Raw genomic sequence first — 16,039 nt, forward strand, 5'->3', positions numbered from 1 at the left:
CAGCTTTTCATCTCAACTATATGGTCAGGCTTGTCAAGAGCTACAATATAGTTGAGTGAGTTTTATGCATTAATGCATGACATTTTACAATAAGTGAGGAGGCCTTTAATTTGAAACGCCAACCCTTTCTAATGGAAAAGGTCCTGCAAATGGATCCTGCATGATGAAGTGGACCCTTTTCTTTCCAATCAAAACACGTATAACCATACTTTCCAGCAATTCTAACTGATAGTGTTCATATAAACCATTTCTACTGTCAGAAACAAACCAAAGCTATCGTCTTTCATTATCCTACCAATGGCTATAGGCTTCCACCAAGTATTTCAACCAGTAAAAAAACTAGCACTTACCTCACCATAATTCAAAAATCAGTGTAAAGGCCTCACTTGCAGAGAGGCATTCAGAGCTGTTATCTTAACCTGCCCAATGAGGCAGATAATTTTTTTTCTAATTTAGATGAACCACAGACAGTTTTTGAATAGCATAGAAGGAAGTGCCAGTGGGCACTGATTTGAAGTTTACCTAAAGCAATTTCCATTGTTCATTTCAAAGTTATCTTCCCATATTCATCGCATGTAGCCGAGCAAGACCTGCCTACTTTAGATGTAAAAGGGGCTTAAGGATGCAATCTCAACAAGACTTCAAACAGCAAGAACTATGGGATTACGGTTAGCGACTGACATGTCATTTGTAGCCATCGAGATGAATAGTCTCACACCTAGAATACTGTTCATAGTAATGTTCAACGCACCATGGCTGGATGCCCCAAAGACATTCTACAAAAGGAAAAACAACCACTGGATTATTCTCATCTTGGATATTTGCACGGCGAATTCAAGGCAGTTCATGTGCTTTGTAAATATTACTGTCTAAATTTTAACTCAAGAGCATATTCAAAGGTCTGCTAAAACTGACTGAAGAATCTTTTGTTAAAGAAGCAGCGATTCCTATCTCTCCTCTCACCCCATTCTCCACTATTTACAGTGGTGCTTACTACTTTATTCTAAAAGGAATACATTAGAATTAAAATGCTGCAATCGAGTAGTAAAAGACAATCACTAGCAATCCTAGTTTTCCAGCAGAGCTACCTTCATATAGTCAACAGTGATCTAAACTCCACCTCTATCATGGAGTGGTGACATTGTGTTGCCCTCTTATTGAGGCGATCACAAAATATGCAACTTCCCTTGCTGGCAGGCATTCTGTGAAGGCTCAGTCTTGAGATGCTCAAGTCAGTAAGGGTACATCATCTGCTTTTGTTGTGTGGTTTTCTTCCATTAAAAACAAAAGACAGAATTAAAGGATTATTTTCTTTACATTAAACTAAATCAGAAGTGTGATGGGGAAGCTGGCAAACAACAGGACGTATATTCTGAAGGTACCAAAAAAGAAAAATCCCATCATTGAGATCCACTGAATAGGATACAGGCAATGAGGTTCACCAGAGATGAGATTAGGTAAGGAACAGAGGTCTTATTTAAATAGATTTGCAACCAGACGTACGGCTATGCAGCACGATAAAAAGAAAACACATCACTCAACTCAAAAGAACTGATTTTACGGACTATATCTGGCTGAATGAGGCCTTCCAAGATTCCAACGTGTGCAATGGAGGCTGGAGATAAAAGGTATGTAAAGAATTAATAAATCAAGGTATGGGACTTTTAGAATTAAGGGGCACCGAGATGCTAACAGAAGAAGAAGAAAATATAGCAATGGTCACTAGGAAAAAGGGGAGTGGCAGAGGTCTTGAGAACACACAAAGACAGCCACGATGCAGAACTATGATTCTAGGTAAATGAATTTCCTTTATTACAGTCTTTTCTATCTCTTAGGAAATGGCTTTGGACACTCAGTTTCTCACTCTTACCATGTACCTCTCTGTTTAATTGCCAATTGCACTGCAGTCTCCCCAAGTATTTTTCTCGCTATAGTTTTCTTATCGGATCTCTTTAATAAAAAGGCATGTTGAATTCATCATAAGGAGTTGCAGTTCAGTCCAAATACTCTTTCTTAGCCAGTCCACATAGTCACTTGAACAATTGCATGACTGCTAAACGGCATCCCCATCCAGGGTCTGCTAACTACTGAGGAAGGAGTAGGAACACATACCACCTTGAGAACTTACAAAGATCATTAATTTCCTTGGCAATCTGATCAATGGTTAAGAATGAACATACTAGGGCGGATCCCACCATGCACCATTCGCTTCATTAACAGAATCTTCAGTCGCTCCAAGACTTCATGAGACCTCCAAACCTCTCCCTGCACCCAATCAAATGTCCATCAACCCATCATGGGGAACCAACTTCACCCCCATCCACGCAGAATGTATCCTGCACCTTTCTTTAAATACTAGCAATGTCATGGCTTTTTCCAAAATGCACCGCTCATCTTTGGTCTCAAGACGGCCTGCGGCTTGCTGATGGACCTCAGGTAAGAGGTCATGGAGGTGGATCCTTAAGGAACAAAATGCCCCATGTTGCCCATTTCAAACATTTCACCAGCCTTAGAAAAGTCTTGCCTTCATAAGTCTGCTGCATTGTTTCTACCTATAGCAGCCCACAAGCCTCCTACTGGACTCCCCCCTCCACTCCATTTCCAAGGCACCGTCCACTTGACAAAGCCCTCACTATCTCATATAACAGACAAAGCAGGAGGGAGCTGATTTAAAATAGAGCAATGACTCTGCATTTCTTGTTCCTGAGGAAAGAGGAGCAAGGGACGCCCCATGCTCTCAGCCTGAGTATGCACTGCAGTCAGGAAATAGCAGATACTTAAGCCCATCTTTTGCTCCCTCGATTCTAAAGCAAAACAAAATAATAAAAAGGTTTTTATGTCCCAGCCCCACCAAGTCTGTAGATGCAATTTGGGTAGAGTCATTGTGTCTGTGCGGTGCTGGCAGCTTTCTCGTCCACCAGAGGGCTTCTCTGGCTGGGGTCCCTGAAGTCATCCTCGTGGTATTCAGCCTGGCGGTAATCCCACAGTTGCACATTCCCATCCCACTGTCAAGAAAAACAATATAGCATTGTGAGTGAAGAATGGGCACTTTTTGTGATCCATCATTCTGAAAAGCAATTGTGAAGCAGCAGCTTACAAGCAATGGGACAAAATGGCATACAGAATCAGTGACAACACATACAACCTTTCAAAATGGACACTGAGCAGAATGATGAACTTTCCAAGATGGCACCATGTATAGAGATACAATGTCAACACCACATGGGATACATTACTCACCGTAATCGTATTTCTGATGCTTGTATCTGCTTAGATTCACATGCTGTGCATAGGCCGACATCTAGTGGAAGCTGCGGAGTATTACAGTTTGTTTTTCGAAGTCGAAAAATGGGCGTCGACACAGGGCGTGCCAGTAATACTATCCCTAGTGTGACGTCCCCTGTACCCATGATCCCTCACGCGTCTAGGATCCCCAGATTGTGTTTTTCCTGACATGAGGTAGCATGAGGAGTAGCGTGAGTACAGATGGTCCAAGCAGATAGACAGAAAGGTAAGACTACAAGCAACCATGCGCCTTCTCTCGGAGGGGAGGAAGGGTGGGTCGCATGTGAATCTAAGCAGATACAAGCATCAGAAATACGATTACGGTGAGTAATGTATCCCTTCTGAGGCTTGTGGAATCTGCTTAGATCACATGCTGTGCATAGATTAGCGAGCAGTACCAGAAGAAGGAGGTGGGATGTGAGAAGGGTCATGAGCAAACAGGTGTCTTAGAACCGCTTGTCCCACTTGTGTATCTGCCTTGGAATGAGTGTCAATGCAGTAATGCTGAGTAAAAGTGTGAATAGAGCTCCAAGTAGCTGCTTTGCAAATGGTGTCAAGGGGAACATTTGCAATGAAAGCCAGAGTGGCCCCAATGCCTCTGGTAGAGTGGGCCCTTGGCGTAAAAGGCAGAGTTTTTTCAGAAAGAGAGTAACACAGCTGTATACAGTTGATAATCCACTTTGAGATAGCGCCCTTAGAGACGCGATCCCCCTCTCTGCCTGTAGCTACGGAGACAAACAGTTGATCTGTTTTCCTTAGCGGTCTGGTTTTATTTACATAGTATAAGACCGCCCTACGCACATCTAGGGTGTGTAGTTTCACCTCAGCTGAGCTCTGTGGGTTTTGGAAGAAAGCCGGAAGCTCGATGGACTGGTTTACATGGAACTTGGATATGAATTTTGGTGAGAATCTAGGGTGTGTGCGTAAAACCAGTTTGTCCTTGTGGATAGTAAAGAAAGGATCTTGCACTGACAGAGCCTGAATTTCACTGACCCTTCTTATGGAGGTAATGGCTACTAAGAAGGCCGTTTTATAAGTCAGGTGTTTGAGACTACTTTTATGCATGGGTTCGAAGGGGGGCCCCATGAGCTTAGATAGCACCACATTGAGATCCCATCCTGGCGGTGGGTTCGAGATAGGAGGGTGAAGTCTCTTTACTCCTTCCATGAAGGCTTTAACCACTGGTACTTTCCACCACGAAACCTTGTTATGGGATGTGGTGTAGGCTGAGAGGGCTGCCAGGTGTACTTTCAGAGAGTTAAAAACCAACCCTGCATCCAGCAGGTGGAGCATGTATGTTACAACGTTGGAAGGAGTGCAATCAACCGGGTTGATTTGTTTACTCTGGCACCAGATAACGAATCTTTTCCACTTGTCAAAGTAACAGTGCCTTGTATTTGGTTTCCTAGACTCTTTTAGAATGTCCATACACCTCTGTGGTAATTTGAGATGTCCAAACTCTATGACTTCAGGAGCCATGCTGCTAGGTTCATAGAGTTGGGTTCCTGATGCACTGTTTGACCTTGTTGCTGGGACAGAAGGTTGTACCAGGCTGGGAGTCTGATGGGCTCGCATACCGCCATCCTGCGTAGGTGTGGAAACCATGGTTGTCTCGCCCACATGGGAGCAACTAGGATGAGCGTCATCGATTCCTTGTTCATCTTGTACACCACCTTCCTGATGAGGGGAGTTGGTGGGAAAGCGTACGCAAACATCCCTGACCAGTTTATCCACAGGGCATTCCCCTGGGAGTCCGGTTGTGGGAACCTGGATGCAAATCCTGGGCATTGTTTGTTTTCGCTTGTGGCGAATAGGTCTATAGTGGGGAAACCCCACTGAGAGAAGAGATCTTCTACTACGTCTTTGTGAAGGACCCACTCGTGTTCTTCTGGGAGGGAGTCTCTGCTTAGAGCATCCGCTAGGGAATTGAGCTCCCCTGGAACATGTTGCGATGACAGGAAGATGTTCCGTCTGAGTGCCCATATCCATATTTTCTGGGCAAGCTTGGACAGATTTGGCGAACGAGTCCCTCCTTGCTTGTTCAGATAGAACATGGCTGTCGTGCTGTCCGTCCTGATCTGCACCGACAAGTTTAGTAGATGGGGCTCGAACGCCTGCAGCGCTCGGAATACTGCCAGAAGCTCTAGCAGATTGATGTGGTTCTTGGCTACTGAGTGAGACCAGAGACCCTGAGCTGTGTGGTGGAGATGGTGAGCTCCCCACCCCGTCAGGCATGCATCTGTAGTCACCACTGCCTGTACTTCGGGATCGTAAAAGGGTTTCCCCTTTGCGAGATTCTCTCTTGTCCACCAGTGTAGGTTCTGTACGAGTGTTGGCGAAACGACCACTAGATCGTCCCACTGACCACTTGCCTGAGACCACTGTTTCGCCAACCATTCCTGCATGGGACGCATGCGCAGACGCGCGTGGGGGACCAGGTAAATGCATGACGCCATCATGCCGAGTAACCGCATAGCTTTGCGTACTGTTATCTGTTGACCTGACTGATAATGCGGAATTTGCAGAAGTATGTTCCGAATTCTTTCTTCCGAAGGGAAGGTCAATCCTTTCTGAGTATCTAGGATAGCTCCTAGAAACTGTTTTGAGGTGCTTGGCACCAGACTTGACTTTTTCTCGTTGATGGAGAAGCCTAATTCGTGGAGGAGGTCGATGGTCCTCTGAATGTTTGACCTGCAGATTCCTGGGGTTTCCCCCGTTATGAGCCAGTCGTCCAGATAAGGGTACACTGGGATTGCCTCCCTGCGTAGGTGTGCAGCTGCCACCGCCAGTACCTTGGTGAATACCCTTGGTGCAGAAGCTATCCCGAAGGGCAGTACCTTGAATTGGTAGTGGCGACTGTCCACCTTGAAGCGCAAGTATTTTCTGTGCGCCGGGAGCATGGAAATATGAAAATAGGCATCTTTCATATCCAAGGTTGCCATGTAATCCCCCTTTTTTAGGAGTGGGATTACCTCTTGTAGTGTGGTCATACGGAATTTTTGGGGCTTGACATACTTGTTGGCAGGCCGTAAGTCTAAAACTGGGCGCATTGTTAAATCTTTCTTTGGCACAAGGAAGTAAGTTGAATAGATACCCTTGTTTACCTGGTGTCCCGGGACGAGTTCTATCGCGTCCTTTTCTAGCAGAATGGCGATCTCCTCGAGGAGGATCTTCTGATGTTGTAAAGAGTGGACTTTTTGTCTTGGAGGATGGTTTAGGGGACGTTGCAGTAGTTCTATGCAGTACCCATTGGATACTGTTGACAGCACCCATCTGTCGGATGTTATCCCTTCCCATGCCTGGGTGAAACTTGATATTCGTCCCCCTACTGGGGTTGCATGGGAAGGGACCCTGAACTGAGCGTCACTGCTTTGGTGGAGGCGTGCCTCCTCCTTTACTGGGGCTGCCTCTGCCTCTACCCCGTCCTCTTTTACTACCCCTACCATACGCCTGGGTAGACTGTTGTGAGCTGGTGTTCCACTGTGTACCCTGGGTGTGGGAGTAGCTATTTCCTCTATTGGAATTTTGGCCGCGGGGGCGACGAAAATTGCCATTCCCTCTTTGGTTAGGTGGTTTGGTAGTTAACTGGCCAAGGGATTTGAGGGTGTCGAATTCTTCCTTAGCGTTTTTTAGAGCGTCCTCGACTGCCTTCCCAAACAGGAGATCACTTTCCACTGGTTTGTCTAAGAGCGCAGCTTGTGTTTCTGCTTTGAATCCCGACTGCCTCAACCAAGCATGCCTTTTGATGACAGTCCCCTCTGCTATAAGTCTACCCGCATTGTCAGCGGCGTCCAGAGTTGCTTTTACAGTGCAGCCTGACACGTTCCTTCCTTCCGCACAAATGCGAGCTAGCTGGCTTTTAAGGGGTTCGGGAGCAGAGTCTATTAGTGCTGCCACTTCTTCCCACTGGTGACAGTTGTAGCTAGCCAACAGTGTGGTGGAATTCGCGATTCTGGCTTGGTAGGCTGCCGTGGAAGCTACTTTCCTGCCAAAACCATAAAGTTTTTTACTTTCTTTGTCGGGGGGAGCCTCAGAGGAAGATAATGGTGTACCAGCTCTTTTGCGGGTGTTGGTTACTACTAGAGAGTCTGGCTTAAGTTGACCTCTAATATATAGGGGGTCCGACTGGGCTGCTTTAAACAGCTTCTCCACTCTCGGATTTACAGGTCTTGTCAGGTTTGGGTTGACAAGGGATGGTGCTATTCTGCGTTGAACAGATTTTAGGATGGGAATGGTCTGGGCTACTGGCTTCCTTTCCCCTATTAGTTCTTCCGCAAAGTCCCTTTCTTCCTGGACACCTTGTGTGTCTATGTGGAAGTGGTTAGCTGCCCGAAAGAGCAGTTCATTCAGGAGGGGCTGATTATCTATTGGGGAGTCAGACACTGGGGCTTCCCTTTCGACTGGTGAGTCCATTCTGAAAATATCTGGGCTATTTTCTGGCTCATCCTCGTCTTCGTCTTCGCCGTAATAATCTGATCCTGCAGGATCTTCTGGCGTGTCAATTTCCTGACCTTCTATAAGGGAAGAGTTTCCTTGGTCTGTAGGGAAGAGGTAAGAATAGGGTTGGACCTCGATGGGGTCTAAAGGCCTAAATGGTGTCTCGACCCGGGGTCTTTTATTTGAGGGGATAGGGTCCCTAGACCCTGAGGGAGAATCTTCCTGAGGGTTTAAAGCTAGGAGTTGTTCAGGGTGTCTTTCGAAAAAATTCGCCAAGGAAGACATCCTTGACATTACTCTGTCAATGTCCTCGCATGACCAGAGTTTTGAGCTTGGGGTGACCTTGCTGGGACTTTCTATGGATTGGCCCTGAGAAGACTTGGTCAGTTCTTTTGTAGTGGAGGACTGCAAGGGTTGTTTCCTTTGCTGTTTACCCCCTTCCCCGTGGGTGGAAGTGTGTTTCCCCTTTCCCTTATCTTTCGACGCCTGGCGTCGAGGATCGGAGGTGGAATCCCTGTCTTTCGAACTAGCCTTCGAAACTGGCCCCTCTTTACTCCCAAGTGATGTACCCTTTTCCTGGGGTGCAGGCTGGGGGTGGAAGTCGTGTTCGTCTTCGGACGATTGATCTTCCGGGATATTAATGGTCGAGGCACTCTGTGCAAGTGTGGAGGCTTGCCTGACGTCGTGCGGCGACCTCGACCGGGACCGCCCAGAGGACGTCCTTTCGGACCGCTCCTTCTGTGCCTCTTTCCGAGGTTTCGACGACGTCGAATCTCGGGTGGATTTTTTGTGTTTAGCGTGTGTATGTGTAACGCTTTTGTCGCCGGGGGACTTCCCCATAGTCGCCGGGACGGACGACCTTCCGAGGCCGGGGACGTGCGTTCGGCTGTCCTTCGACGCCTTGGTGCCCTCGCCGTCCGAAAGTTCGGCGTCGCTGCCGTCGCTGAAGGTACCCTCCGCCTCCATAGCTGCTAGCTTGGCGTGGTGGGCCCAACGCTTGGTGGAGCGGTCCTTAAGAGTTTTTGCCTTAAACCTGCTACAGGCCCTGCAACCCGTCTCGGGGTGGTCTCTGGGTAGGCAAAGGTTGCACGTAGCGTGCTTATCTACCCAAGGGTATTTCTTATTACACTTGGGGCAAAACTGAAAGGGCGTACCCTCCATACGCGCCTGTGGGCAGCGGGCAAGTGTGTGTAGGTAATAAGGTGTCGAGTGTGGAAGTGTACCACCCCCACTCTCCCTACTTGTAGGGCCGAGGCCAGCGGCCCAGGCCCGAGCCGAGGCGGAAGCCTCAAGGCCCAATCCGTCGGGTATTCGACGTTGATCTCCTCCCCGGTTCGGCGTCGAGATGTTGATCGACGAAAGGTTGGCCAAACGGGGCAAATTAGAATTAGTTTAGAGTGAAACTATGGCAAAGCCAGGGAACTCCGATGAAGTGCTTCCGACCAGAATGGCGGAAAAAAACAATCTGGGGATCCTAGACGCGTGAGGGATCATGGGTACAGGGGACGTCACACTAGGGATAGTATTACTGGCACGCCCTGTGTCGACGCCCATTTTTCGACTTCGAAAAACAAACTGTAATACTCCGCAGCTTCCACTAGATGTCGGCCTATGCACAGCATGTGATCTAAGCAGATTCCACAAGCCTCAGAAATATCATTACAAGGGCATGGGTAACGGGTTCAGCAATGCAAATGTGCAGTAGCCTGTGTGACTGTACCGAGTTGCATCACTGCTTCAGGGACTACTTCCAACATCCACAATGGTCGGCATTCTCTATGAGAAAATATAGTCACTTTCAGGCTTTTGTAGGGCTCGATCTGCGAGTTCCTCTGTTAAATTTCCAGAATGCACAGAGATCCACTGTTGGAGAAAGGTTCTGTTGCCACCCTATCTTGAAAAAGAGACGAAGGTCTCTTGGAGCACAGCAGGCCAATAGCAAATTCTTGCTTTGGAGTATTCTCTACGAGATGAAGGAGTTTCAGCACGTAGCCTCTTTTTCATGCCAGAAGCCCAGTGCTCTCCTACCAATGTCCACACCATTTGTCTTTTTGCTTGACCAAACTGTTCTCGCAAGATCGCCACGAATTAAGATGTTTGCGTGAAACTCGGACAAGCAGTTGTCAATATTCCTATGTTGCAGTGGGCCACTGATAGTTCAGAAAGTCCTTTCTGTCTCTACTTTTTCATAATTGCCTTGGCTCTTCGGTGGCATTTTGATATCCAGACATATTTTTGCCGACAGGGAAACCTCTACCGAGGTCTCGCTGAACGCTGCAATTGTATTTTGGTTTGCTTTCTTAAGTAGCCCAAAAGGCTATCGGGGCAGGGGTGATACAAAAGAGCCCTTTTAAGTACCAGGGTAATTACCCTCAACATGAAAGTCTTTTAGTGTCACAGGTTTGTAGAAAAGGAGCAAAGTGGGCTTTGAAGTCCTGTGATCTGTATAGTTTGTTTGTTCTCTGTGGGTTTTACCAACGTGAACAGCAATCTTGGCCATTTGTGCCCCAGTGCGCTCCCTCGCCAGAGCCCAGAAAGTCTTATGACTGGATGCTCGGGTCCCGGACAACAGAGTTCGCATCTGTGTGTGTGCCTGTGAAAGTGGACTTTGTCTGGCCAAACCTGATTGAATAACAGCCCTCCAAATCATTCATTCCCATTTCAATATTTAGGCAAAGGGTAGCCAAGCACTTAGTGGTAAAGGGAAAATATGAGACTTGGATCGATTTACCAACAAGCCTGAGACCTTACTGGACTCTGCCACTCATCATGCACTGTTGAAGATTGCTAGCGGGGACCTTGATGGATGTGTAATCAACAAATCATTGGCATACATGGGTAAAAATAATGGGACCCTATTTAGGTTTAGCACCTTATGGTCATGGTATTGTCTGTGCTCACACGTCTGGGGTACCATAGCAATCATAATTAACAAGTGGAACAGATGACACCCCTTGCATTTACTCCTGACAAGCCAGATCTGAGGGATCCGTTTTCATTAAGTTCATGCGTGACTAGTTCTGTGTTATTATTTCTTATTATTTGTAAATCTCTGCACGCCCATGGGCCTCAGAACACTGAAAAGGAAGAGAAGAAAGAACAGGAGGGGAGTTGTCACATAAGAGATCATGAACCAAGATCAGACCAAGAAGCAAAGAAGTATCTAACCAGGAGGAAATAAGTAGGCCCCAAGGGCTTTTTTGAACATGAGGTGGCAGGAAGACAGCAAAGGGAGAATGGCAAACCATTCCAGGGAGAGGGAGCGGCAAACTCAAACATGGAACTGCTGGTACACTGCAACTTGAAGCGAACCAACGTCCAGCTGATAAGAGTCCTTGAAGTGAAGACATCTAGGAATGGAACATTTGATGCGAATGGAGAGATAGACAGGGCCATAACCTTGAAGGCATTTAAGTGACAAAGTTAGAATCTTGAGTTTGACACGTGCCTGAACAGGAAGCCAGTGTAGCGACTGCCTGGCAGGAGTTACATGATCGCGGCAGGCTAGATTACAAACAATACGAACCATGCTGTTCTGGATAACTCCCAATTTATGAAAGTTAGCTTGTGAAGTGCCTATAAAAAGGCAGTTGCAGTAATCCACCTTTGAACCAATAATTGCCCTAGCTAAAAGGCAGCAGTTGGTGTCAGAAAGGTAGGGTGTAATGTGTCTGAATAATGTAACATAATATGCACAAGAGGATCTAAACTGGTTGATATGAGGAGTCAGAGAGTTCAGAGTCAAAAATGAATCCTAGTGTCTTAACTTTGTCAGCTACTTTAATGGTGCAGCCAGAGATTGGGAAGGAGCAATAGTGGGAGTCTGACATCCTGATACGTTGACTAATACCAAGGATGAGCAGCTCGGTCTTTGCGTTGTTCGATGCAAGAGAGTTGGAAGCCATCCAAGCCTGAATACCGGAATAAACTTGATTAACAGCAAGGGAATCGTGATCACCAGATGGTTGAAACAATATCTAGGTATCTGTCATGATGCCTACCCCCGGAGCACCAGGCCAGGCCCAGCACCCCCGGAAGCAGGCATCATGCCCTCGGGTAAAAGCCCAGCGGCCCCTTATAGGGGCTCTTTGGACTCAGTCCTGGCGCCTTTGGCGCCAGGCTCATGTTGGACATCAGTCCTGGCGCCATAGGTGCCAGGCTCATAAAGGGAGGCGTTTTGTGCACTTACCTGATGCAGACCATGCTGCACGGTTCAGGCCTCCCTGAGACCTGAAAGGGACTATTTTTTCATAGGGACTATTTTTTCACTCGGGCGTGGCCAGGGAAGGATACATACCTAGTTGGGGAAGGATACATACCTGGGACTTCTTTGGAGGCTATTTAAGCCACGCCCAGACAGCAGCTCATGCTTCGCGTTGTTCTGCTTCCTGCAGCTTAACGCTCACCGTGTCTGCTCCTGGACTCCAGCCACGCCCGCCTCGAACCGTGAAGACCTGCAAGGAAGGAAGAGAAGAGAAAGGTGAAAACCAAGGACTATTTCAAACTTCTTACCTGCATCCGGAATCTTCTCGCCAGCTTCCCTGAAGAAAGACTTCCATTTAAAAACATTGCGTTGCTCGCTGCAGCGCCACGCTTCTCTCACCTGTCTTCGAGACATCTCCCGGCTCCATCGCGGCTGTCAGCATCGGACGCCACATCCCTGCACCTAGGGGAGAGAGGAAGAAACAAAAGGTGAGCAGAAGGAACACAGAAGGAAAGCCTGATTAACAGCCATAATACTTACCGGCTTTTCTTCCACATTTCGGGTCGGCGCCGCCCCGTTGGCAGGTACCGTACCCCAGCCCCTATGGGGAAAGGACAAGAGACATTTCTGGGGAATGATAAGGACATTTAGAGGGTTCGCCCTCATCACTACTCACCTCGGCAGTTTAACCCCTCGACGCATCGCCTTCATTCTGCACCTGAAATAAAGGACAGATCACAGGTTAGAAAGACAACATAAAGGGGGCCTCACTTGAACTTTGAACTTGCATACTTATGGCGCATCGCTCAGGAAAGTTAAGTGGATTTTGCCCGCGCCATTCTGAAAACCAGTGAAGTAACTGGACGAACAAGCGCCCCTGCACCAGAAGCAGGATGGAGAGTTCATCCTTCCAAACCATAAGGTGAGCTTAAACCGGGGTTTGGAGGAAGTTAGAGAGGAACGAAGGGGGAAGGGGAAAAGGGGGGAGCTAGCACACTATTCTGCAGATTGTTAATCCCCATTCTCATCTGCAGAAGGATATTCCTACGAGCCAGGCAAGCACGATTTGGAGGTCCTGTCCAATCGGTGTTCCGGGTCCTGCGCATCACGCTAGAAGAGGCCACAGCAATCCAGACTAGACCAGCGCCCCCGTGGGAACCAGGTGAGCGTTACAGTATCCTCAGCAGAATTAGTGTAGCTCAAACCTATATAGCTAAGAGGATCGAACAGAGGCTGGGTGTAGATGTCGTTGAGGGTGGGAGCTAGACAGGATCCTTGGGGGATGCCGTTATTAACAAAGGTAAGAGATGCAGAAGCATCACCAGCAAAGACTTTGGGCTTCATCAGGAGATTGGCGGTAATACTGCCAGGATACCGCAAGCGCAAATAGCGTTACCGCTACTCGTCCAGTGCTATTAGCGCGGGTCACGAGTAGTGGGACAGCAGTAAGTTCCCATTCCCCATTGGGTCCAACTATTACTGCCGGCGGTAATGGCACCGCAAAAGCGGGCAGTAAGGGGCCATTTTTACATCCAGCAAAAAGCTAGGGTTAAAAATCCCACTTACGGCCCAATTAGGCCAACCCTTAAATGCAGCAGTAATAGCGTTACCGCTGAATTTAAGAGCTAAGGCCGAACTCATGATGAGGCCCTTTGGCTTGTCTATTGTAGAGAAATTAGTTGGCACAGTCAGAGGCAGATGGAGAGAAGTTAGGTACAGTAGCAAGGCGATCGACCAGAACGTAATGATCAGCCAGGTCGAAAGCAGACAGTAAATCCAGTAGCATAAGGAGTGCAGTGTAGCCATGATCAAATGATGTTGGAGATGTTCGATTTAAAGGAATGGTGCGGTCAGAAATATTATTGTCCCTATGGTTCGGCCATGTGTTTTTAACCATAAGTCAATCGATCGATCGTACAAAAATTTCCTATGCACCTTACCAGAGTTTGTCGTCTCTTGAACACAAGCGAAATCAGGCAGCAGGGCGCGGCCATCTTGTCATAATCTTATCACTTGCAGCATCGCCCTGGGTGACCTCCCTTTGCGGTACTAAATCATATCCCCCGCCCCAGAGCCTGACAACACTAGAAGCGTACCGGCCATTTCACAACACCAAAGCACTTCTCGTGTCAACATTCTCTGCGGTTCAGCTAATGATGTGTCGCCATGGAAATGGCAGGACGTCTCTTTCCTCAATAAGTATAAACAGAACGTTTCACAACACACAAAAGCAGATTTTCTATTCCATTCCTCTCACTGTATTTCTTTGAGTATTGTGTGACTCGTTTCTGTGCTCTGGTCAGCTACCTTCGTTGCTTGTAGCCCGTGTGAACAGATACCGGTACCATCGCTATAAATTATTTTCGTTTGTTTACCACACAATGGCAACAATAATGCCCTACCAGTACAAGCCTGAGTATTCCGAGGAGGAATTACTGGAAAGAGAAAGATGCGGAAACGATGGGGCTTCGGATGACAGCTGGGAGGACGATTCAACAGATCAAGAGCCTGGGCCTAGTCGCATGAACGGCGTCTCCACCTGATGTACCTGCAATCGGTGTGCACTAATGCCAACGGAGGAGGAGAACTGCTGCTGCCGAGAAAACTCTGGATGCTTGGCCTACATATCGGAAGGCGGCACACGGCCGCAATGCGTTACCGAGCTGTCAGACTTCAGGGCAGCCTGCCTCACACGGTCAGTGTTGAGGATTTTGATGGTGCTTATGCACGAACTTCGCACAACAGTTCGCCCTCGTAATCCAAGTAACGAGTAAGTATACTCTGGCTGTGATTTCAGTTAGGCCACTACTATTTCATGGTTTTCTCCTATACTCTCGTAACTTCAATATATCATTGTCCTATCAATTTAGTCTTGCAATTCTCTAGTAATAGTCGTATAAAAGTCGTTCAATATTGTGCAGTGTCTAGTTAGCATTTCTTCTGGCAAAAATGCGTTTGGATACTAGAATTGTCATTGACAACTAAGGTTTAATACACTTATCTTGGTAATTTAAAAACAGTTTCCATCTTTCTCTTTCACAGGTGGTATCGGCTGGTGGCCTATCGTTCTTTTACATGGTGGCTTCATGGGAGGCTTGGACACCGCGTTCGACGAGTAATACCCGCCTGTGTCGTTGGTGCCATTAGAGAAACTTTCCCCAGTGACAGCGGTCAGTACAGGGGATTTTCCCTCGCTGTGCAGCAACCAGACCTTTACAATATGTAGTAGTTTTGTGCCATCAAAATGAGAAACAAAATAAAACACAACATATTTTTTATCAATGGTTGTTTCAGTTTAAGTGAATAAAGTGTGTCTCCGTTCAGCAGTGTTTCGGTGCCTTGTCTGCACGCCCCAGGCCCATCCATCCCCCCTCCACTATCAAAGGCAGTTCGCACCAGTCAGGGGCGCGAACGGCCAAGGTGCCAAAGACCATGTACACTTCAAAGCTATCTTTCGCGCAGGGGTCATTGATTGTTCACAAGGCCTCCTCAGACCCCGTGTCACCAGGCAGGCTCCCCTTGAAGCAGGCCGCGCCCCTGCAATCCGCATAATACCAAGACATACACACGTCATTCATTCACAAACACACCCCTTTTTGTAATTCTTTATAAACCACTTGATATTTATCATGAGAACATCTTTGAGCACTGCAAGTCAACTCGTGAACGTGCTACCTGAGAAGCCTGGTGACCGATGCTAATCTGCTCTTCGTCGTGTTATCTGTGAACTTCTGTGACCGCTTCGAGTGAACTCGTCAGTTTGCTACCTGTGAACATCTCCCTGTTCTCCTGCCACTAACTACTGTGCTTGCTGAATCTAACTGTTTGTTGGTCATGGTAAGGGCATGTATCCTAATCATATCGCCTTCATTTGTAAATTTCTATCTATTTCGAAGTAACGTACTCAGTAGTGCTATGTTCATTTGTCTCATTGCTATTGACTTGAGTTTCATTTGTTATGTTATCGATATATCAATTTTTATCAGTGTCAATTGGCAACGAATTGCATCCTTCACGGACCGTGTCTGTAATATAAGCATGTTTCCTTTTCATGCACGATAGTACATTCAAGGGAGGAGTAACATGTTCTGATTTTCAACACATCAATGAATT

At 47.2% G+C, this 16,039-nt stretch overlaps 1 protein-coding gene across 2 annotated transcripts in view; it reads right to left on the reverse strand.

The window, feature by feature from the left end:
• Window positions 1-1,783: 1,783 nt before the first annotated feature.
• The window catches only part of DCAF11 (DDB1 and CUL4 associated factor 11), a 631,260-nt gene continuing 617,004 nt past the window's right edge, over window positions 1,784-16,039 (reverse strand). For both annotated transcript variants that reach the window (XM_069634008.1, XM_069634009.1), the window contains exon 14: window positions 1,784-3,005. In XM_069634008.1, the coding sequence (XP_069490109.1) occupies window positions 2,880-3,005 (126 nt within the window). In that variant the 3' untranslated portion in view covers window positions 1,784-2,879. The remainder of the gene's footprint in view (window positions 3,006-16,039) is intronic.

The sequence above is a fragment of the Ambystoma mexicanum genome, chromosome 13 (genome assembly GCF_040938575.1).
Source record: "Ambystoma mexicanum isolate Mex_15411 chromosome 13, UKY_AmexF1_1, whole genome shotgun sequence".
In the NCBI taxonomy this organism is placed as follows: domain Eukaryota; kingdom Metazoa; phylum Chordata; class Amphibia; order Caudata; family Ambystomatidae; genus Ambystoma; species Ambystoma mexicanum.